Source organism: Amblyomma americanum, chromosome 2 (genome assembly GCF_052857255.1).
Source record: "Amblyomma americanum isolate KBUSLIRL-KWMA chromosome 2, ASM5285725v1, whole genome shotgun sequence".
NCBI classification, from domain to species: domain Eukaryota; kingdom Metazoa; phylum Arthropoda; class Arachnida; order Ixodida; family Ixodidae; genus Amblyomma; species Amblyomma americanum.
Genome location: NC_135498.1, coordinates 216,857,135 through 216,881,981, shown reverse-complemented (window position 1 = coordinate 216,881,981; position 24,847 = coordinate 216,857,135). Strand labels below are relative to the sequence as shown.

The 24,847-nt window shown below is 43.3% G+C and overlaps 1 protein-coding gene across 3 annotated transcripts in view; it reads right to left on the bottom strand.

Annotated features, from left to right (window-relative positions):
• The window catches only part of Ube4B (Ubiquitination factor E4B), a 423,977-nt gene that overhangs the window by 31,737 nt on the left and 367,393 nt on the right, over window positions 1-24,847 (bottom strand). For all 3 annotated transcript variants that reach the window (XM_077655721.1, XM_077655722.1, XM_077655720.1), the window contains one exon: window positions 2,220-2,516. In XM_077655721.1, the coding sequence (XP_077511847.1) occupies window positions 2,220-2,516 (297 nt within the window). The remainder of the gene's footprint in view (window positions 1-2,219; window positions 2,517-24,847) is intronic.

Here is a 24,847-nt window from a genome sequence, read left to right as displayed (position 1 = left end):
TCCACTGAATTAAAAAAGCTGTGTTTATGTTTTTGAGAGGTAATGAAAGGGGATTTATTTATGTGGAGGGCCTCTTATAAGGCCTCTGTCTTTTTTTCGCTGAAGAGCACTGTTCCGCTGCTGCAAAGCTGGCGGATTGGGGGTTACATCCATCACCTCACCACAAGGGCTGGAGGACCGCGGCTTCCACGGTTGTGTTAGTTTCAGGCCTCCCATGAGGGGGGGAAGTCCTGCGGGATGCCAACCCATGGACCAGCGCTCCCTATTTTGGCAATGGCAGGGCAGCTTTCGATGACCCTGCATGGGGCATGGATGGCCTTGCCATAAGCTCTGTGAAAGCGGCCTCGGCAGGTGCTGGAGTGCTGTGTGGTGCTACGCCCCTGCGCACCACATCAGCGAAGTTGGGTTTCGCTGTGAAGGAGAAGTATTGGTGAGGGCAAATCGCCTCCTCGCTTCTTTAAATGAAATATTTTCTTTGGTCTTTATGGTAATTATTTCCTTTCCCTTTTTCCAGGATGGACAGGCACATGAGTACACAGCGTGGTCTCCTTCGCAGTTTGCGCAGCGTAGTGCTGCGTCACATTCCTCAGAATAGGGGTCCTTCGAAGCGCATTTAGCGCAAGTTTTTCGGCCGCGGCAACTGTGTGAGCCGTGGCCAAACTTCTGACAATTGAAACATCGGCGGGGATTGGGTATATAGCGTCTGACGTTGACCTTCAGGTATCCAACTTTGATAGTTTCGGGCAAGGTGCTGGTGTTAAATGTAAGGACCATGAGTTTAGTATCTATTTCATTGTTGTCTTAGCGTACTTGCATTTTTTGAACGTCAATTACATTTTGGTCAAATAGTCCTTGAAGAATTTCGGCCTCTGTCAGATGGATAAAGTCAGTTTCAGAGCTGCGGATGCCTGGCCCGACCCCGGTCAGGGTCAGGCCGGAGGTGCCGTCTATAGGAAGCTGGAGCAAAAGTGGTGTGTTGCCTCCGCCAAGGGGCCTTAAGGGTCCAAACGCTCGGCATTGGCTCAACCACCAGGATCCCCCTTTCCCCGGACACGGCTAAGTGTGGGTGCTCGGGCCCATGGTGATGCACTGTTCACTATCATCCCCCTGAGGGGATGTCATTGCAGATGCTCGGGAACCTGTGGTGTCTGCACTCACCAACGTCTGCACGCTGCAGATGCCCCCCTGCGGGGCCCACTTGTCGCATTAGCAAACAAGAGTATCATGTCCACACAGAAGATGTGGCCATTCATGCCATGGTCAGAACAAAAGAACAGTTGTGATAACCTGCCCTGCATCGATGGAGTTCTTCTCTGAGGTTGCAGAGTGATAGTGCCAAGGAAATGCTGCTGCTGCATCGCCTGCCCAAAGGACATTTGGGAGGTGCATGCTTGCTCATATTCTGGCCTGGCCGATGTGATTGCCAGTTTGCTTACTGCCGGCCCTCTACCAGTGCCATGGCAGGCGCAGATATACCTGGCAGCTGACTAGCCAAGCTGTGCTTGATAAGCTGGCGGTGATATTCGCAAAATCCCAGGGAGGGAGTTTGCACCGATGAAGGACTGCAGTTCTTATCGCAAGAGTTGAAGGCATTGTCCAATAAATGCGATTTGCTTAACTAGCGTGTGACGTTTCAGCCATTTTGAAGTGCCACCAAGGTGCGTGCAAGAGGGGGATTGCTGCTGCCAGCATGAGCAGCCTGTTTTCTTGTACCGCTTCTTTTTCCCGCACAATAATGGTGCGTTCTCCAGCAGGAAAACCCGAAGACACCGACACAGCAGCTCAAATGCACTTCTTTGAGCGAAGGGGTACAATACGTCAATGGGCAGCCTGGTATGGGCTGCCAACCGACGAGGTCTATGCGGCGTTTTCCACATGCGTCATCTTGGTGCCGCTTCACGAGTGGCTCACAAGGTGGTGATGCTAGGGCCACAGGGTGAGGTATTGTAGACATATATTCAGAGCCAAGTATGTTTTTTTTTTTTTTGCCCGGAGGAGGTCGCGAGTTAGGGGGGGTCACAGTCGAAGTCAACCTATAACCGGCAATATATGGTACTTGAGAAAATTTGTTTTATCAACCACAGTGGGCTGCTGCATGTCGTGAAATTTCATCAGCAGAATGAAAGCTCAGCTTGATTGCACATGCAGAGGCACTGGTCTCTTGTTGCCCCCGGCAGAAGCTACCTAGCTTGATTTCTCGCATTGTGCTCCTTGCTCACCTGATGTGGTAGCGGATGGTGAACTTGTCGTAGAACTCGGAGGCAGCGCCCGTGGACTCCACGTCGGTGTAGAAGCGCATGAGGGCGGGCCCCAGCCGCTGGGTGCACGGCAGGGTCAGCAAGCGAGCTGCCAGCGAGGAGGAGGCACTACTGCCCCCCGCCACAGTGGCACAGAAGAGCACCTCCACCAGCTTGGCACTGAGGTAGGGCTTGCCCAGTCGGTCAGCATCACACAGGAGCCATGCCAGCAATTCCACCAGGGGCGCCTCTGCTGCCTCGACTGCCTGTGGCTGGTACCTGCGCACAGTCCGTACCCATTGACACAGGCAAATGCTGGCTGGCTTCCCAACACTGACCCAAGTCAATACATCCGCTGCATTGCGCGCAACAGCAATGCCTGATTAGAAGGGATGCTGGTTTTACCAAGCTCTGCCAGCAATGTCAGTCGGCCTTCCACAGCATCAATCCCATGAGACCACATTTTGCTGTAATACATGTGTGTTATCCAAATGGGCTCCTTGGGTGCGGATGATTTTGGGTGGCTGCAAAACAAACAGCTGATTCACCATGAACAACAACATACACGTGAAAGTGCCTCACTAGCTGCGCATAAAGCTAAGCTGAGCATATTTATCTGTCAGTTCCTCCCAGCACAAGGGGGGCAGTTTGAGAGCTCACTAAAATGAAAAAATAAATATTACCATTATAACACAATTTAGCCTATTCAAGTCAAGGGCTTGTAAAAAACGGAGACTCCACGCAAAAATAAGGAAGCAACGGATACGGTTACTGCAAAAATGCATGTAAGGGCTGCACTTTTTCTTTCCCCAGATTTTGGGGCCTATTTGCAGGGTGTGGCCCATGTGCACAATGTGCAAAAATTAACTTTCAAGTTGGAACAACACACCATTAGGGAATGTGTGGCATTTATTCAATGCTTAATCGTCTTTGCTGAAATGAACCCTCTGCCCACTGCATGCTTGAAAGCAAACTCTATGACTTTCAATTTAAAGCCAGCCATGTAGCATCAAGATGCTTCCCTGCAATAGTGTTAAAATTCCAAAGCTCAAAGGCATTCAAGAGGAGGGCTTGGTCGGGCTGGCTGGGGCATGTTGCTGGAAACCGACTGAACAGACAGGATGTAAAAGTGCTGACTAGCAACCAAATTATTTATTGCACACAGGGAACACGCCAATACAAAGGAAACATGGCAAGCAAAACACAAAGCATCAAACATGATGGGGAGGGAAAGTTCACAATCAGCTACTATCAAATGGTGCCACAGGCTAAGATAAGCAAGCTGGCTAATGCACGTGTCACCGCAGATGAGGTCTAGAATTTATATTTAGAGATGGTCTCATTAAGAAATGCTTCACAGTCTCTGAAGTCTGTATGACCATGCTGTTTTTGCATGACTGGTTTTCTATATCTTCCGCATGCTCGCATAGATGGTCATTGATACAGTGGCCTGCCTCACCAATATAGTATCGGCCACATGACAAAGGTATCTTGTAAACAAAACCGCACACAAACTTTTTCCGGTGCTTTTTTTTCCAGGCTTCCTTCCTTTTTTCATGGTTGACTCGCTTGTACATCCCTCCTAGTATGTTCCTGGCGGAGAAAAGGAATTTCATCCAGCTCTGCTCGCAATCTTCTTCAGATTGTGCGAAACCTTGCGAAACATATGGAATACAGTACACGCGGTGTTTTTCTTTGCCGATTGATCAGTGTTGGTGCATACATTTTCTGAATTTTCCTTTCCACTATCAATGACCGCTACGTTGGTTAGCAACTTCAAAGGGTACCCTGCAGTAGTTAACATTTTTACTTGTACGTCAGAGCTTGCCTGGATTTGGTGCAAGCAAGACCTGTACAATTAGACTTTTATGCATGTTTTGGCGATTCCACTCTTCGCTATCTTTGAGTGAAATGGCAGAAGGCTATTCCAGGAGCACGGTGAATAAACTTAGCAAACATGTTGATTGGACAGCAGAAGTTCCAGATCTAAAAACCTTTATCTGTTGTTAGTAGGAAGTTCACTAGTCAGTTGTAAGTCGTTCATTTCTATGCAGAACATGTCGGAAATCTGAACAGCAGTTTGCTGGGGCGTGGCCTGTGCTATAAAAGCAGTGTCCTTTAAATCTCAGGCATACCACAACTTTATTAGAGCCCCTTCCAAACCCCTTAAAAAAAACCTCCTGTGTATCAAAACCCACGTGGCATTGCTATTTATCACGTTTTATGCCATGTAGTGCCCTACCCCCATCCCCCGTGAGGGGTATGGATGGAATTAAAATGAAACGAAACGCGTTCATGCAAGCTACAGCACACACAGTTACATAGAAGTGTAAAGACCATAAAGCATGCCAGGTTCTTTTCCGTCCGCTTGGAAACATGCCAAAGTTATTCCAATCCATAAGAGTGGTTCTACATCTGTTGTCAATAACTTGCGACCAATCTCTCTTCTTTGAACTTTTATTTTATTTGCACATGTTCTAAGTTGCTCGAACATATTGTGAAAAAATACCTTATGGCACGCCTTGACAATAATAACACACTTCATCCTTCTCAACTTCGGTTTCAAAAAGCTCTTTCCGCAGTTACTCAGCTTATAGAAACCGTTCACCAAATCTCTGAGGGAATACACTGCTTTCGATAAGGTATCCCACCCAAAGTAGCGGCTAAAAATTGAAGCTATATTCAGAAACCCCAAAATAACAAGCTGGTTTTCTTCCTACCTCACCTCCTGTGATACCTCGGAGGTCATAAATAGACCTTTTCCCAGTTGGTGTGCCACAGGGCCCCACCTTTATCTTGGCTTTTATAAGCCATCTTCCAAAATCTACCACAGTTCCAGTCAGATCATTAGCTGATGATTGTGTGGTGTACATAACAATTAAGTCTCCAAGTGACCAAGAAGAACTGCACACTAATCTACAAGAAAGAGAAAGTTGGTGCACTAAGTGGCAAATGGTGCTAAGCCCTGACAAATCTGCACTCGTGTCTGTCACGTACCAGGAAGAAAAATTTTATGATATACTACCCTTACTCCATTGCAGGTAAGCAAGTTAACAGAGTACAACAGCACAAGTATCTTGGTTTAACTTTCACTTCTGACCTATGCTGGCATACGCGCATGTGTGCTCCAAGGCATAAATGGTAATTTGGAGACTGAGCCGTGAAATCCATATTGCAACTCACGATATAAAAATGCTCTCTTATAGGACCCTGGTAAGGCCTGTAATTGAATATGCAAAAATTGCGTAGGGTCCCTGCACCGCAGCTAACAAAACAAAATCGAAAAAGTTCAAAGACTCGCTTCCCGTTTCATCTACAGTAAATATCGCCGAACTGATTTACCGACCGAATTACGCAAATTAGCAATCCTTGAAAGACTAGAATGTCGAACAAAGATAGACAAGCTGAAGTTTCTTCTCCTTCCAATTCATGGTCACTGTAAGATTAATACATCACACTACTTTGCAATGGAGCCATCAAGACATCACCAGAGTATGTATATTCCTGAGCCGCTTTTTCGTAATGATTGTTTTAAATACAGCTTTTTTCGTCGAGCTATTAAAAAATGGAACATGCTGTCCGACTCCGTTATAAAAAATAATTCTCTTGATGCGTTTCTAGAATGCCTGAAATCATACTTGGACTATAACGCACCTATATAGTAGTTGTACCTTTGCATATGCGTTTTTTGTTTTATTTTTTATTTTTGTTCTTTTATGTCCAGTACATTCGCTTGTGTTTTGCGTCGGATTTTTATAGTTGTTGAAATGTACCCCCTTTTGACAAAAATGCGCATTTATTCAAATTTTTCCACTCCTGTAATAGCCTGCACAGGAAGAAAGGAAGCAGCATAAGTTTCCACAAGTTTATGGCAGTCAGATAGGTGTGAAAGCAACGGGCAGGGGCTGAGGGGCAAGACAAGTTCGGCGACGGATCGGCTTCGCAGCTAATAATTACCGCCGAACTCGTGGGTTATTACGGCGAGCTCATTTTGCCCCTTGGGTTATTATATTTCTATTCTGCATTCAAATCAAATAAGTTGGTTTGTGTCTCTGACTTTGCATCGTTGTTGTTTGGTTGCGTGGTGAATAGTGCAAAAATCAAGTAACGCCTGCAACTCGTTCTCATTCTGTCGTGCTCTCAGCATAAGTTTAGGAGCGATATTCCGTGTCTCTGGGATCATAAGTTGAATGCAGGGGGCCATTTTCAGATGCTTATCACCTGGACAACATCCTGAACATCACTTCGCAAAAAAAAAAAAAAAGAAAGACAAAAAGCTGCCGCCAGTCACCTTCAACGTTCACAAGTGCCGCGCTTGAAGAAGCACCAGACTTGGGTAGTAGCAAGCACGACAGTTTCTTCTCTGTTTTCATTTTTGCGAATTTCATCAAGGGTGTCGTTTTAACACCAGTCCAATGACACTAGGATCTCGACAAAGTCACTCAGTGTTATTTCCCAAATTATTTGAATTTTCACATTGTAGGTCGATCATAACCTGGCGAACACAGCAAATTCCACGCCAAAAGCCACTCCGATCAAGCAGAATGCACAAACATGAATAAATTCTAAAACAAGAAGCAAAATTTTATAGCTTAGCAGAGTGAGCAAAAATATGATTTGGAGTTCGAGGAAAACGTCTATGCATGCGCTCGTGGAGCTCTCGTATCGCATTTGCCTTATTCAAAGCAGCTACAGTGTTCATTGATTTCCAAGGTATCCGGAGCGAAGTGGCTCAGTGAAAATAGGGAGCACATTATAAAGTTTGTCGTGTGAGAAAGCTGGTTCACGTCGTGCATTATGTCTCCGGAGTGAAGCGGCTCAGTGAAAATAGGGAGCACATTACAAAGTTTGTCGTGTGAGAAAGCTGATTCGCATCCTGCATTATGTCTCCGGAGTGAAGCGGCTCAGTGAAAATAGGGAGCACATTACAAAGTTCGTCGTGTGAGAAAGCTGATTCGCGTCGTGCGTTATGTCATCCGATCTTGCACTAGCAATCGGATATGCTTTATCGGCCCATAAGTTGAGAACTTGGCAGTGGCGACGACCGCTGTAAACATCGAATGAGCATCGCTCTGCTCTTCCGCTGCAGGTTGGTGCTCGCACTGTTGGCGTTCGCACTATCAGCACCGTGCAGCTGCTACAGGAACCGTGACTGTCACCTGCCGTGTGCGCCTGCTCGGACACGTATCGGCTGCATCATCCCCCGTCAGGGACGTGCTGGCCAGCGACACCTGCTATCTGCAACATGGGCAGTTACGTTATCCCAGCAGCTACAAAAGGGCGTGCTCGGGAACCGGACCACCACTTGGCAGTGGCGACGGCCGCTGTGAGCATGGAATGAGCATCGCTCTGCTTTTCCGCTGCAGGTTGGTGTTTGCACTGTATGTTGCGTTACACATTTGTTACATTCCTTCTGATTTTTCGTAGCTGCTGCCAAGTGGTGTTTTTGAGTAGCTGTGTCTGTGTGGAACAGATTAAACAATGACAAAAGAACTTGCGAAATATAAGGAAGAGCTCAAAAATGTTTTTGTAAAGCTGAAAGAGGAATTGAAGCTGGAACTCAAAACGGTGCGAGAAAGAGATTTACGCAATGAGATGCAAGAATTGTGAACTGAGCAGAGGAACATGACTGACAGTCTCGAGCTCGCACATAAGAATATTGAGGAGTTAAAGCAAAAACTTCAGGTTGAAATTGACAAAAATGCAAAGCTAGCCACAGAGAACGAGGTAATGCAAGCTAAATGTGCTAGACTAGAAAGCAAAGCTGCCGACCTTGAAAATCAGCTGGTATATCTGGAACAGTATTCAAGATGTGCCAATCTGGAGATTAAAGGAGTCACGAAGAGTGACAATGAGGATGTTTTGCAAATTTTATCCAAAATTGGAGGACTAATCAAGAAGCCAATTAATGACTGTGATATTGAAGCCTGCCACCATGTTTCAACTCGGACATCTGACACATCAAATATTGTAGTTAAAATTCAAGTCTCGGGCGAAACGGGACACTACTCTCTATAAAGCAAGGAAGGCTAGAATAAGTAATGAGGGCATTGGAATCAACAACAAGGACGCCATTTGCATTAATGAGCACCTCTGCCCTACTTCTTGGAAAGGCGATCAAAAGTAAAAAGGAGCAATGCAGGAACCGGCGACATGGCAACGCCTATCTCAACTGTTCTGCTATTAATGCAGGTTTTTTCTGCGTGCCAAACTGCTGGAGGAACGTCTACGGAGCCTGTTTTCACGGACGACGTGTGCCGGCTCAACGATGAAAACTCCATCCTTTTTTCAAGCCCGACAATCAAGTGTGCCCAGCAACGGACAAATCCGAACTTTTTTTAATGTTGTGTTTGCAACAATGTGCACTGGGCGTAAACGATCTTCGGCTACAAATGCTGCGAAGCGGCACTTCACCAGCGGGGCGTGGAACCGGTGACATGGCAATGCCCATCTCAAGTGTTCTGCTATTAATGCAGGTTGGTTTTCGTCATCATTCTCTTACTGTCGACGATTTGGTCGACAGGTTTATTCCGAACATAAATATACGAACTAACCCTCAAAACCCATGGTTCACAAATACACTCAAATGCCCTGAAGATAAAAAGAAGTGTCTATTCCGATCGGCCAAGTTGCTTCCTAGTCAGAACGCTTGGAACAAATATTACACAGCCGAAAAAACGTACTTATCAAGTATTCGAGAAGCGAAGCGCACTTTCTTCAACTCCGATCTGCCTAAAATGTTGTCAACTAACCCCCGTAGGTTCTGGCAAGTCATTAACCCCCAGCACACACGCACTATTTCCCTCACCGATGGTTCGGGTAAAACTGTATGCGAAACAGAATGCGCCAACATGTTCCAACGCAGCCTTTTCTTCCGTGTTTACTAATGAAACAGATCTGACATTTCCTCCAAACGCCCCAGTTATTTAAGATACTATGCCTTCTCTTACACTTTCTTCAGCAGGAATTTCGTCACGAATTGAAAACATTAAACGTTCATCCTCTGCAGGAACTGACAATATCAACGCTAAAATACTGATTAATACCAAAGATATATGTTCATCTCTTGTGCTTGTTATTCGCTCAGTCACTCTTCACAGGTCAACTGCCCATAGACTGGAAAATTGGGAACGCCATTCCAGTCTACAAATCAGGTATCAAGAACTCGCCGCTTAATTACCGTCCCATCTCTCTAACTAGTATTCCCTGCAAAATCATGGAACACGTCATCTATACCCATATCATGGCATTCCTTGATTCGAACAACTTTTTTCAACCTTCTCAGCACGGGTTTTGCCGTGGTTATTCCTGCGAGACCCAACTTGCTACGTTCATTCATGATCTGCATGCTAACCTTGATTGTAATCTACAGACTGACATCGTATCTTTAGATTTTGCGAAAGCCTTTGATAAAGTACCCCATAAACGCCTGCTGATAAAACTTTCCCAATTAAATTTGCACCCCCATATTTTGAAGTGGATTGAAGAGTTTTTAACTAATCGTTCGCAGTTTGTCTCCGTTAACAGTAAGAACTCTAACTCACTCTTAGTAATGTCGGGCGTTCCACAGGGATCTGTCCTTGGCCCACTACTGTTTCTCATATACATTAATGATCTGCCTTCAAACGTAACATCTAACATACGTATGTTAGCTGACGACTGTGTACTTTATCATGCTATTCTCACCACCGCTGACCAATCTTCTCTTCAAAATGATCTCAATGCTGTTCAGGAGTGGTGTAATAAGTGGCTAATGAAACTTAACCCACGTAAATGTAATCTTTTGTCCATCAGCCGTCGCCGTAATCCTCTAATTTTCTCTTACGAAATATCAGAAGTTCCCGTACAACTAGTTCAGTTATACAAGTACCTAGGCATAACAATTTCTAGCAATCTTTCTTGGAGCTTGCATGTTACTACCATAATATCGTCGGCAAACAAGACGCTAGGTTTCCTCAAGCGCCATCTTCACCATGCTCCCCAACATGTAAAGTTATTAGCTTACAAATAATTCGTCAGGTCCAAACCAGAATTTGCATCACCCATTTGGAATCTTCATCAAGCTTACCTCATCAATGCCCTCGAATCTGTTCAAAATTGCGCTGCTCGCTTCATTCATTCATCGTACTCTTATGATATCACCCTTATCGCTCCACCGTCGCATTGCCAGCCTGTCTTTATTTCACAAATTCTTCCACAGCCCTATGCACATCGAACCTTATTTTCTTCCCCTAGCATGCATATCTCATTGCACCAGCCATCACCTACAAGTTGCCCGTCCACGCTCACGCACCGTCACTTTTTCTAATTCCTTCTTCCCTCATGCAGCCGCAGACTGGAACGGCCTTCCAAACCACGTTGCCATTATCACTTACCCAAGCCTTTTCGCTGAAAATGTAAAAACTTTCCTGTTATTGTGAAGCTGTGCTTTTAATTGTTGCCACCCCTTAGGTAACACCCCTCTTTTGGGGCCTTTACGGTAATAAAATGCAATGAAATGAAAACTAGCCAAGCTTTCTTGCTGCCGGTTCCACCCCACACTGATTGTGTCATCACAGCAGAATTATGTGCTGTCGCGGAATGTTCATGTTAGGTGGCAACTATCTTTGTTTCGTAATTCTGCATTTTACGTTTTTCTTTTGTTGGTGTGTAGCGGAGATGTTGAACTGAACCCAGGTCCCTCTGAACTTTTGATTCAATTACTTGAAGGCCAAAAAACATGATATCAAAATTAACATCAATAGAAGCAAAGCAAAACGCGATTACAACGGAAATGAACGATTTGAAAGAGCGTCTATGTTCTCTTGAAAAACAGCTTGCAAAAATAGATGACATGAGCAATGCAATAGATTCTATTTCAGTAGAACAGCGCCAGGACCATGAAGCGTTGAAGTTTCTCAATTTCAAAATTGAAGATTTAGAAAACAGAGGTAGGAGGAACAACCTGATCTTTTTTGGTTTCAAGGACTCTGAGAACGAAACCGCTGCCAAGTCAGAAGAACTTGGTCTATGCGCCTCCGAACTTTCACTTCCCTCATTGGTAACTGAACGCGCTCACCGGCTAGGTAAATTTGTAGCTGGCAAAGATCGGCCTGCCATTGCGGCATTTTCTTCTTTCAAGGTACGGCAGTCGGTGCTCTCAAGTGCGCATAAGCTGAAGGACACCTCTTACAGCATATCTGAAGATTTTTCATGTGCTGTGTGCGAAAAGAGAAAGATTTTGTGGGATTACGCAAAAAGAAACAAACAGGATGGAAAGAAACCAGTGCTTAACTTTGATACCCTGAACTTAAACGGAAAATGTTATCAGTATGATAGCGGGTCAGGGGGTGTGGTCGAGCTGTGACGACTGGGCTCGTCTCTGAAAACAAGGCCGCTTAGTTTGCTGCTCATCAACTGCCAGAGCATTAAAAATAAAATTTATGAGTTCTGTCTTCTCATTCAGCCTATAAATCCCTCAATTGTGCTTGGAACTGAGTCATGGCTCGACTCGTCTGTTTTAAATTCTGAGGTTTTCCCTTCCGGATATCAGTGTTTTCGTCGCAATCATTGCACAAGAGGCGGGGGTGTGTTCATTCTCGTTGCAACGGGAATACCATGTGCAATGGTGAATCTTTTGCTGTTACGCAGTCTGTGTTTTGTAAATTAAGATTATAAAATGGAAAAGGCTTAAAAGTTGGGGTATTCTACCACCCACCAGGTTCATCACGAGCAAAATTTGAGCATCTATCCGATATTCTCAACACTATTGAAGGTGGTCCTATCTTGTTGGGCGGTGACTTCAACCTCCCCAGCATAGATTGGTCAGCCAGTTCCCCGAGAGACAGTGCTCAAGGTTCCTTGTACTCGACATTTTTTTTATTTGATTCTATCAGTTTCTTCTATCAGGTTCTATCAATTGGTTCTATTTGATTTAATTAGGTTCTATCAGTACATTCATGATGCATCTCGCAATGATGGCTCTGGGAATATTCTTGATTTATTGCTGTGTAATACCCCAAACATTATAACAGATGTTAAAGTACTGCCGGGAATAAGTGATCACAATATAGTGATAGCTGACATTTCTATTGGCAATGTGTCAGTCGCAAGGAAATTCGCGCAAAAAGTCTATGTATTTAGTAAGGGGAATTATGATAGCATTAACATAGAATTAGAATCATATTTTTCGGTTTTCGATACTATAGCTGATGAACTTGGTACTGAGCAGTTATAGACCATTCTAAAAGAAAAACTCTTACAGCTACAAGACATGTTCATCCCCGTGCAAACTATATTTTCTAGAAGAGCTAAAAGCAAACCATGGTTCAACCGCAAGTTATACGTTCTAACGAAAAGAATAAAGCGAGTCTACCTGAAACTTAGAAAAAGGCTTTGTCCTGTGAACCTGGCTGAACTAAAAAGGTTGAAGTCTGAGTTTAAATCGCTGGCAGGAAGAGCGAAACTTTCTTGCTTTTCTTCACTAGGAAACAGGTTGGTACAGGATTCGAAACAATTCTGGAAACATGTTTGCAGTCGCGGTAAAGAAGATGACTGCTTGGTACCAATGATAAAAAGTTGTGAAACGCTCATTGAAGATGAAGCATGTAAGGCTGCGACCTTTAGTAAATATTTCTTGTCAGTATTTATTTTATCCCACTCGCGAGTTCTACAGAATCCAACAAGTGCTGATCTGATGCCAAAGTTATCTTTAGCATTGCAGGTATTCGCAAGTTATTGCATAATGTGAACCCATCGGTTGCAAGCGGCCCAGATGATTTGCCAGCAGCAGTTATCAAAAATTGTGCTGATACATTGATTATTTCACAAGAGTTTGCAAGGGACTCTGCCAAAAGACTGGAAATTGGCTCACGTTGTGCCCATCCATAAAAGTGGACCGAGAAATTTGGTACAAAACTATAGGCCAGTGTCTCTAACAAGTAGAGCTTGCAAGACAATGGAGGATGTAATTTACAGTTCCATTATGTCGCACCCCATTAAACATAATTAACTTAACCCTGCTCAGCACGGATTTCGCCAAGGTTTGTCTTACTCTACAGAGCTGGTTGAGATTACATACGATATTGCAGTTGCTATTGATAAACAGAAAGTTATTGACTGTATTTTTTTGGACTTCCAGAAGGCATTTGATGTTGTTGCACATGATCTCCTTGTTTCTAAATTACGCAGCTACAATTTGAACGAAACAGTCATTGTATGGATTTCTGAATACCTATCTCTACGACAGCAGTGTGCAGTTGTTGGTGGTCGCTCCTCGAACTATGGCCCTGCTACTTCGGGCGTCCCCCAGGGCTCTGTTCTGGGGCCTTCTTTTTTTGTTATATATAAATGACATTAATGCTGACGTTACTTCTTCATTTATAATGTTCGTAGATGACTGCATGATTTATAGAATTATAGATAGTGTACTTGATGTGCAAAGCCTGCAGTATGACTTATACAAGATAGCCTTGTGGTGTAATAATCGGGACATGACTTTGAATACTAAAAAGTGTGTACACGTCACCTTTTCGAGGAAGCACTCTTACCCTTCTTACATATACACTATAAACCATGCGGCCTTGAAAAAAGAACAAAATTATAAATACTTAGGCGTTTATCTTACTGCTGACCTGAGGTGGTCAAAGCATGTTAATTTCATCGTAAAGAAAGTGGCTGGTATTCTAGGTTTGTTAAAAAGAAATTTCAGCCATCTTCTACAGCATCTCAAAGAACAGCTCTATTATACTCGCGTCCGCAAGGTACTCGAATATGCATCAGAGTGCTGGGACCCGCACACACAAGACCTTATTGATAAATTGGAAAAAATTCAAAATAGGGCAGTCCGCTTTGTCCTTGGAAATTATGACAGGACACTCAGAATCTCAGAAAGCAAAAGGCATCTTCAGTGGCTAGAACTTAAAACACGAAGAAGAAATCTGAGATTAAAATTTTTACACAATATTTTCTATTTCAAGACTGGTATAGACGGAACGAAATATTTGAAGCCGCCTTTCTATGTCTCAAAGCGAAGGGACCACAATTTAAAGCTTTATGAATTTCCTTTTAAAGGTGACATACTCCGATATTCGTTTTTCTGCGTACAGTTCGCGAATGGAATGCCTTGCCGCCACATATTGTTAATGTTGTACCAAATGAAGCCTTTTGTCACGCGTTAAGTGCATGATTTCTTGTTTTGTGAATGTGAAAATGCCCCCCTGCTGTAATGCCGAAAGGCGATGCAGGTACCAAATAAATAAATAAATAAATAAAATAAGTTAGTTTGGTAACAGAATGGGAAGATTTTTGCTCGCCAAAGTGACGCATCATAAAGTATTCAGATCATCAATGAGAATGACCTTGTTAAGATAGTCTCGCCGCCGCCCCCCGACAGCTGAGCACATTAGGCATACATCTTTGCCTTCTCTGAAATGAATTCCCTCGAGCTTCTTTTTCCACACAGTGTTCGATCTCCTCTCCCATCACAAAACTCAGTATTACAATTCAATGCACTTTACACTATAAACAAAGAAGATAATATTATCGATCTACTGAGCCAGTTTTCATTTAAATATAACATTATAATGATTACCGAAGCTTGGTACTAAGATGATGGCGATAGGGTTCACCTTGATGGTTACAAAAGCTTCGTCATTAATCGTAATGGCCGCCGTGGAGGTGACATAGCCATCTATATTAATGACTCCTGGGATTATGAGCTTGTAGCTGCATACTGCCTGATTACGAATGACTATGAAATTTTAACACTTTAACAACCTCGAAACCTTGGCCTTAGTTTACCATCCCCTCAATGGCAGGTATGGAGAGTTTATTGATTTTTTTCAGAATTTTTTGGAATATTCGTGCACGAAAAATTCTTAGTTAATTTGTGGTGGTGATTTTAATTTGGACATGCTAGACGCTAACGCCAGTACCTATGATTTTGTGACAAAACTCACTTCAACCAGTTTCACAAATGTGATCACAACACTAAGCCGTGTCACAGTGTCCACAACCTCCACTCTTAATCTGTTAATCACAAACATTGGAACAGCTGTGTCCCTTGCTGGTATGATCACTGCAGATATAAGTGACCATTGCCCTGTTTTCATGTTTTATCGTTCACCCAAAACGCCGAACAAAAAAACGCCCCCGACGCTTTTACTTTCCAACACATTTCAGACGAAGACTGACCCCGTCGCAGCATATGTCTTTATTAAAACAGTTACCGAGCTCTACAATCAAGCCTTTCCTACAGTAGAATTCAAAAAGTGTAAAAAATCCAGAAAGCCATGGATAAATGCCGACTTTCTGGAAAGAATTATAGAGCGTGACAGACTATTTGCCTTTTTTATCAGAATGAAAAATATGGACTGTTTGACTGAATATAAACAAATTCGTAATAAGTTAAGCTCTGATATTAAAAAAACCAGGACTAGTTATTACGAACATAAGTTTACTGATATCTGCAACAACCCTAAACAAGTATGGAATACAGTAAACAAGCTAATGTCCAACAACAAAAGAGACAGCATCTCTGAACTCGTCATAAATGGTGTGCCTTACACAGGGGCGTCGCTTGCTGACAAACTTAATGAGTACTTTCTCATATCAGGGGCTTCAAGTAATCTCAGGCAAGTAACTGTGATTTTACAACGTATATCACTTCCAACATGCAAAGCTCAATGTCCATGTTTCCAACTACAGAATTAGAAATCTGCACAGTAACCAAAACCTAAAAAATAGCAGTGCGTGTGATGCTGATGACATTACCGTTAAAACTATAAAATCCATCAGTCACATGATTAGTCAGCGACTTACGCATATATGCAACCTGATTTTGAGTACCGGAATATTTCCAGATAAATTAAAAATTGCTGAAGTCTCCGTCATACACAAGGGAGGTGATAGAAATGATATAAATAATTATAGGCCAATTTCGGTCCTACCAATCCTCTCGAAAGAAGTTGAACAAGTTATAAACATCAGGCTACTAAACTTCTGCAAGCGAAAGGATATCATCGCCGAGCAGCAATATGGATTCCAGAGAGAGAAATGTACTGAAATGGCACTAATAAAAATTAAGGACAAGATAATAGACAATTTTGAGCAAAAAATATATACAATAGGTGTTTTTCTAGAATTCAAAAAGGCATTCGACTCCATTAAGCACCCTATTTTGCTGTACAAGTTATATAAATATGGCATTAGAGGAACGGCTCTCACATTAATAATGAATTACCTCTTAAATCGTCACCAGTACACGAATATTACGAATGCAAAGCCCAGCTAAGGTCAGATACAGTACGGAGTTCCGCAAGGATCAATCCATGGGCCGCTGTTATTTCTGCTTTATATAAATGATATCATTAACGTGCCGTCTACACCAGAAATAATACTGTACGCTGATGATATCAACGTATTGATCTGTGGAAAAAATCTAGAAGTCCTCCAAGTAGAAACAAATGTATGGCTGGAAAATTTGTCGACGTGGCTCCACGGTAATGAACTAGAGGTAAACACTAAAAAAACTAAGTACATTATATTCAGCGCTCGTAACAAGTGTATAAAACAAGAAATACTTATCCAATTTTGCAATGAATCTATCGAACGTGTAATATCACATAAATTTCTTGGTGTCATATTTCACAAACATCTAGACTGGTCACCTCACATTGAAAAAGTTCGCATTGGTATCTCTGTGTCCATTGGTATCATGTACAAAATAAAGCACCTTTTGCCTATCTGGCTAAAGAAACAAACTGTACTACACACTGGTACATTCACGTTTCCACTATTGTCTTCTTGTCTGGGCACAGCACTTAAGACAAGCACAGAAAACAAATACTTATTACAAAAGAAATTTTTTGCGACTAATAGATAATGCACCATACCTTAGCCACACGGCCGCATTGTTTAGAAAACACCAACTACTTACACTGTGGAATGTTATAAACAAAAAGATAGCGTTAGCTACTTGCGTACAAATGCATTCCGACCCTTCCGCTTTTTGTCATAAGTATCTAATGAAAACACACACCTACAACACCCGGCACATATGTTATAATAAGGAAAAGATACGTACAAACTACGGCACCCAGAAACTTAGCTGCAGAATTTCCAGTTTTTTAAATCACCATCCTGCTGTAAGCATCATTCAGGAAAGTCAGTCATTGAAATTCACTGGTCACTGACCAAGGTCAACAAAATAATGACGCTCCGGGAGTGCTACGGCCCCCTTGTTCACAATGAGCAACCAGCTGGATGTCCCGGCAATTTGTAGCGGTTATTATCGTTCTGAGGCATTTCACGTAGATAGGGTGCAATGTGCCGTCATTCTTATTTATTGTGTTGGGCGTAGTCTGGACGACTAATGACTCGAGATTTCGGCGGGCTGATACATTCTTTTCCGTTGTCACTATATCTGCTTCATCCCAGTTAATTTCATGACCAGTCTCTTGCGCACGCTCCGTGATTGCGTTCGTTGTCACTTTTCCTTTTCGTACATTGTACTGCTGTTCTTTCAAGCGTCTCTTGAGATCTTTCGTTTTGCCTATGTAAACTGATGAACAGTGACCAGTGAACCTCGTCAAGGCATGATTCCTGACCAGACGGTATGCCGTCGAACCCTCGACTACATCAATCATTGAAAGCTTTCAAAAATAGCATCACTATGTATCTGTTGTCACTGCGGCATGACCACTCTTCTTGTTTTTATTGTGTTGTTTCTCACAGTATTTGCCCAACTGTTGTACATAAATGTTCAATATAAAATAACTCCGGTTTCAATGTTAACAAACCACTTTGTATTTCCTCGTTTAGTGTTTATTTTATGCGCTGAATGTCTAGTGCTCTCGACTGGGAGCAAGAAGGGCGCAGGACTCTTTGTCAGGCATCCATTTGCCTTTTGGTCTGCGCCCTAGGCAACTGTACCACACTTTGTCTGAATAAACTCTTTGACTCTTTGAAATCTTTCGTGCAAGACATTAGAACACATGACTGGCCGTTTATATTTAGGAAGAGAAATTCGAATGATGCATACGCATACACAGGTTTCATTCAAACATTTATAAAAATACACTGTGCGCACTTTCCTTTCAGAACATTTCACCAATAAAAAAAGATTAAAAAAAACTCATGGGTGACACCTGGTCGCTTAGCCATGATAAGAAAGAAAAACAATCTGTATCACGCATTTTTAAATGCGCGCCCACTGAATGCATTCAAAGAATTCAAAGCTGCTCGAAATAAGTTAAACAGTGAACTTTGACATGCAAAGACTGTTTACATTGGGCACCTGTTTCTTGACGTAACGAAGAAAAAACCAGAAGCCATCTGGAAAGCGAGCAACGGCGCCTTAGGTCGTAAAACTAAAAACGCCACGCCTGATAAGATATTATTTAATAACCGTGAACTTTCTGGCCAAGAACTGACTCATCACTTCAATAAAGCATTTCTCGATAGCGTCACATCAGACGACAGTCTACTATTTACAGCACCTTCAATCAATAGCCCAGTTAACAGTTTTGTTTGTCACCCAGTAACCGAGGAAGACGTATCTAGAACAGTTATGCAACTTAACAATATCAAAGCTCTTGACATCAATAATTTGCAAATTAAGCATGTTTTACAGTTCATTGTTCCTGTTCTCGCATAGATACCGTATTTAGGCGATTGTAAGTCGATCCCCCAAATCACATTTCCGAAAAAAAAAAAGAAAAACTTCCGAGGTTGTTTAAGCTTGGCCTTGAATAGTTGAATGCGATAGCATTATCCAGCGGCCGCTGTTTATCACCAGCCGCTATCGGCTGTCGCACACGGCAAAACGAACATGTGTTAGTCACTGGACTACTTGTCCACACTTGCGCCATTGTCCTCACTAGTGCTGCCGTCGTGATCGCTGCTGCGCTCCCACAGCACGTCGTTCTAACGTCGTCGTCCAGCGAAATCCCGCACTTCGCAAACAGCCACATCACGACATCGCATGGAAAAGCTCAAAATTTTCCTCGCTGCAGCTGCCACACCTGTATCACCCATTGTGAACGTCAAACTTGCGGCCCGGTGCTCGGCTGCTCATTTATTTGGCGTAAAAAATGACAGCCATCTTGAATGTAGCCGTGAATGAGTGCTGGTTGCTTGCCGGACCTGGAGCACAAATGATGGCTGACGAAGCACTACATTAAAAACTTGTGAAACACGGCCGGCAGTAGTCAAACGCATCAGAGCCAAAGAGAAACTATGCGTGAATGGCGTCGGCTCTTCCATCGGCTACCAACACTCTCCGGCACCGCTGCCATTCCGAGTGGGGGTGCCGCCTCGATTGGAACAGTGGCCCTTCCGTCAACTATCAATGCTCTCTTGAACGCCGAGCGCGCATTTGAAATTAAAAAGAAAACTTGTTGGATGCTTGAGCTTCCCTTAGAACGTGACTATGTTATCGGGCCGCCCTCGCTTATCAGCAACCGCAGTCAGCAGCCACGTGTGGGGTGCCAGTTTGCTGCTTATCGATAGCTGCCATCGGCCGCAGCCTGCGCGTGCGGGGAGGGGATGCCAGTTCTGCGCAATGACATAGCAGCTGCTCAAGGCCAGCACCAAGAGCAATGGGACGGAGCCACGCAGCAAAAATGCAACCACCCTGTGGCATGCCTGTAATCTCGTTTGTCTCAGTCTTTACTTATAGTGCAATGATTTCGTTTCGACTGTAAGTCGACCACCCCCCCCCCCCCCCCCCCCACTTCGTATTTTCAAATAAAAAAAATAGGTTGACTTACAATCGTGTAAATTTAATTTGATCAATGAGGATGGTGAGTTTTCTATGGAAATGAAAAAAAATCAAGGGTAACAATCATACAAAAAGGTGGCGACCGAAATGATAAGAATTCCAGGCCAATATCAGTAATACCAGTGTTTTCCAAAGGGCTAGAAAAATATTGTCATCTAGATTAAAACATTTTTTTGATAAGATGAAGCTTTTTACTGAAGCGCTGTATAGATTTAGAAAGAGAAGATCTACTGAAAATGCTTTGCTAACACTGAAAGAAAACATCCTGGAAAATATATAAGATAAGCTTTTCACCCTCGGCCTAATCATTGACTTTTCTAAGGCGTTTGACTCCCTCAGCCAATATGTTGTTCAGTGCGAAAGGGAAGAAATTGCTATTTTTAAGGAATATAAAATTCTAGGAGTGACCTTTTCAGAAACATTAACGTGGGATTCACACATTGACAACATATGGAAATAACTTAGCAGAACAATCGGTGCCTTATCGCGATGCCGTTCTTTTCTCCCAATTCATATTGAACTTCAATCATACCACACCCTGTTTTCATCATATATTAATTATTGCAATTTAGTGTGGCTAACAACTACTAAAGGGAACATTAAAAAGATCCACATGTTACAAAAAAAGATTGTGCGCAACATAGCTAACATTGACTACTTTTCTTCTACTTGTAGCGAACCATGACGGCCGTGCCTGATGCCGCATAGGCAGATCATTGACCAAGCGTCGATGAAGACGAGGCGCCGGTGAAAGACGAAGTTTCGCCACGCTGCACGAGATCGCTTAGTTTTTTTGGACTGGACGTCGGCGCTGCTCGCTGTCCTGCTCATCGTTTTGTGTCGCCCGCCGTGAACTCTTTCCCCTGACTTATTTGTGTACAAACCCCCTTTTACTTGGTGGAGGTGTGGATTTGCTGACACCCTGCAGCTTCGAAATCGTACGCTTCCGGTCATCACCATGCCCAAAGATTCCAGCACCACTTCTGCCGCCCTGCCGCCGACCGTCGTCTGCGCAAAAGCATCGTCACGATCACAATAGCAGGCAACACGTTTTTCCGATAGGATCCCTAGTTTGGCTCTGGGTTCCAGGCACACCACCAGGATTGTCGTCGAAATTCCATACAGAATACCACGGCCCTTATCGCGTCGTCCAGCAAACGTTGCCTGTGAATTACATCGTGGAGCCGCTCAACCCCTCTTCGGACTTGCGCCATCGTGGCCGAGAAACAGTCCACGTCAGCCGCCTAAAGACCTACTACGACCCGCTCATCTTGTCCTCGCCATAGATCGGCAGGGTGGCTCCTCTTCGTTCCTGGGGCAGCTGTAGCGAACCATGATGGCCGCGCCTAATGCCGCATAGGCAGATCATTGACCAAGCGCTGATGAAGACGAGGCGCCGGTGAAAGACGAAGTTTCGCCGCGCTGCACGAGATCGCTTGGTTTTTTTGGACTGGGCGTCGGCGCTGCTCACTGTCCTGCTCGTCCTCGTCGTTTTGTGTCGCCCGCTGTGAACTCTTTCCCCTGACTTATTTGTGTACAAACCCCCTTTCATACTGAACAATATTTCTGTCAGTACAATATCGTCCCCATACAAAATATGTATGAATTTCGCATGTTGTGCTCATTTTATGTTTCATCAGGACCTTTCAGACAATTTATTTCTACAATCGCATCCCTTCAACATAGCAGCAATGATGCATTTACACGCAGCACTGATTTATGGCAAATTCCCTGCTTCCGCACCAATTACAAACTAAAGTCCGTTAAGCACAACCTCTCATTAATTTTAAATAAACATTCGCAATTCACCAATCCCAGCACTAATCAGTTGTGACAGTACTTTCTATCCGTACAGACATTCTGGTGAATAACTGTTCTCCATTGTTCCAAATATTTTTCTTTGTATTTTTTTCATCACACAACCACTGAAACCACATTCCATAAATTTTTTGCTATTTCTTTCGCACTGTTTTTCTACCTCATGTTAGACTCATGTTATTTATTTTGATTTTGAATGTGTTTAAAATAATCCATATGCATGGTTCATTTTCAGTTTTACATTACTAAAAATTGTGTACAAGTTCTACTTGTAACCACATTTTACACGTCTATCTGTGCTGTGAGTTTAAGTATTTATATTTTTATGTTCCTTTATTTTTGTTTTCATATTTGTATGACTTTCCCCTGTCTTGTAATACACTGGGGACCTGGGCCTCGTCAAGCTGACAAAAGCAGCTTTTAGCCCGATGTCCCACCAGAATTTTTTTTCTGGAAATAAAGTGAATTGAATTGAACTGTGGACAATTAGTTCTTCTCCATTACCTCACATTTTCACCTGCGTAGCACTGCGCTTTTATTACTTGTCCCCAACTAGGAGCGGAGAAACACCTAATGCAGCGCTCCGCCTACTAATTCCTTCTGACGAACAGGCTGAAAAAGTGCAGAACTACTCTCATCTACAAAAATGTTTCAAACCACAAGCGACGCGCACGCTTTGAAATATTCACATACAACAGTTGGTTTTGAAGGCAGCGTCGCTTGGCACAGTGTAGGCGTGCTACGTTTTGCCTACACCCTGCGTCACTGCTGACCGCAGCGCCACCTTTGTTTACAAACATGACGCTAGTCTATAGGACAAGCTGTAATGTCTTTAAAAATAACTACTGTATCAGTAAGGCATGTTGCTGGGCAAGTTGGTTAAGCATCTTTGAAACTTGGAAAGAATCCGCCTTGGCGCAAGTAAAACCACACACACAAAGGAAAGACAAGGAGACAACGGACAGGCGCCAACTTCCAACTGTTTATTACTCAAGAAAACCACACAGATAGTCTCAGGATACGCCCACTTTTTTCACTCCATGTGCCTATCACAGCCATAACCTATCACCCTGCATTATCAGTTTTTGCACAGAAAATTGTACTCCGCCGCATACAAATTCACTGACGTGTCACTCACACACAAAGCCGCCTTTTTCTTTATGTGAAACGCTTCCAATAAAAGCCTCGCCTGTTTATTCTTGCTCCTGCCAAGAATCCTCGCCTTTTCCAGTCGAGGTTCGCACTTGCACATATTAACATGGTTGACCAAGTTCGCATATTTATCTTTATTGTTTTCAACCTTTTTGCAATGCTCCCCAAGGCGTTTGTTGATGCACCTCCCTGTTTGCCCTATATAGGACGTTCCACAGGTCAGGGGTATCTCGTACACCACTCCTTCCATACAACGGGTGAAGACACGCTGATGTTTTATATTGCATCCAGGGCGCTCAGTGCCACAAATCCGGGGTATAAGTTTGTTCAGATTGTTTGGTGCTGAAAATACTAGCGGTACTTCGTGTCTGTTAGCCACCTTCTTCAGATTATGTGACACTTTGTGCACATAAGGCATAACTTCAAGTTTTACCGCAGGGCTCCTTTCTTCCGGATTCTTTGGCCTGGTACAGCGTTTTGTTTTTTGGAGGAGGGTTTCAGCGACGGCGGTCAATCTGGTTTTTTAAGCTATCGTGCATCTGGTGCGGACATGACTTTGAAAGCGAGGACTCAATGCAGAAAGAGGCGATGGCGCGCTTCACAATTTTTGAATGCGCCGTATTGAAGGGCAGGAGTTCCTTGCTAGTACGGGGATAGTAACCCCAGCATAAATGGTCCTCCCGGAACGCTAAGCTTAGATCTAAAAATTGCAGTTTTTTCTCACTTGGGACTTCATGCGTAAAAACTAGACCGCGACCTTTGAGGTTAAAAACACTTAAAATCCTGGGCACAATAGCTTCAAAAGAATTGTCAAAACCGGTGGATAAAAGGATAAGAAAATCGTCAACATATCTAAATGTTTTAAAAACAGGTACTCCTAAAAACAACTGTGCAAGATCCTGGTCCAAAGCAGCTAAAAAAATTTCACATAAAATAGGGGCTACACAGGAACCAATACATATACCTTTTCTCTGCAAGTAGGGCTGCTGATTAAAAACAATAAAAGTGACCTTAAGATATTGCTCCAATAAATTCACAAAATTTTCCACAGACATACCTGCAGCATCCCGGAAGGCCAATTCACCTGTCCGTTCAACACACGACATAACAGATGCCAGCAGCTCAGCTGCTGGCATCTGTTATGTCGTGAATTTATTGGAGCAATATCTTAAGGTCACTTTTATTGTTTTTAATCAGCAGCCCTACTTGCAGAGAAAAGGTATATGTATTGGTTCCTGTGTAGCCCCTATTTTATGTGAAATTTTTTTAGCTGCTTTGGACCAGGATCTTGCACAGTTGTTTTTAGGAGTACCTGTTTTTAAAACATTTAGATATGTTGACGATTTTCTTATCCTTTTATCCACCGGTTTTGACAATTCTTTTGAAGCTATTGTGCCCAGGATTTCAAGTGTTTTTAACCTCAAAGGTCGCGGTCTAGTTTTTACGCATGAAGTCCCAAGTGAGAAAAAACTGCAATTTTTAGATCTAAGCTTAGCGTTCCGGGAAGACCATTTATGCTGGGGTTACTATCCCCGTACTAGCAAGGAACTCCTGCCCTTCAATACGGCGCATTCAAAAATTGTGAAGCGCGCCATCGCCTCTCTCTGCATTGAGTCCTCGCTTTCAAAGTCATGTCCGCACCAAATGCACGATAGCTTAAAAAATCAGATTGGCCGCCTGTTGGCTGCTGGCTTCCCCTCGGTGGTGTTGACTGCCGTCGCTGAAACCCTCCTCCAAAAAACAAAACGCTGTACCAGGCCAAAGAATCCAGAAGAAAGGAGCCCTGCGGTAAAACCTGAAGTTATGCCTTATGTGCACAAAGTGTCACATAATCTGAGGAAGGTGGCTAACAGACACGAAGTACCGCTAGTATTTTCAG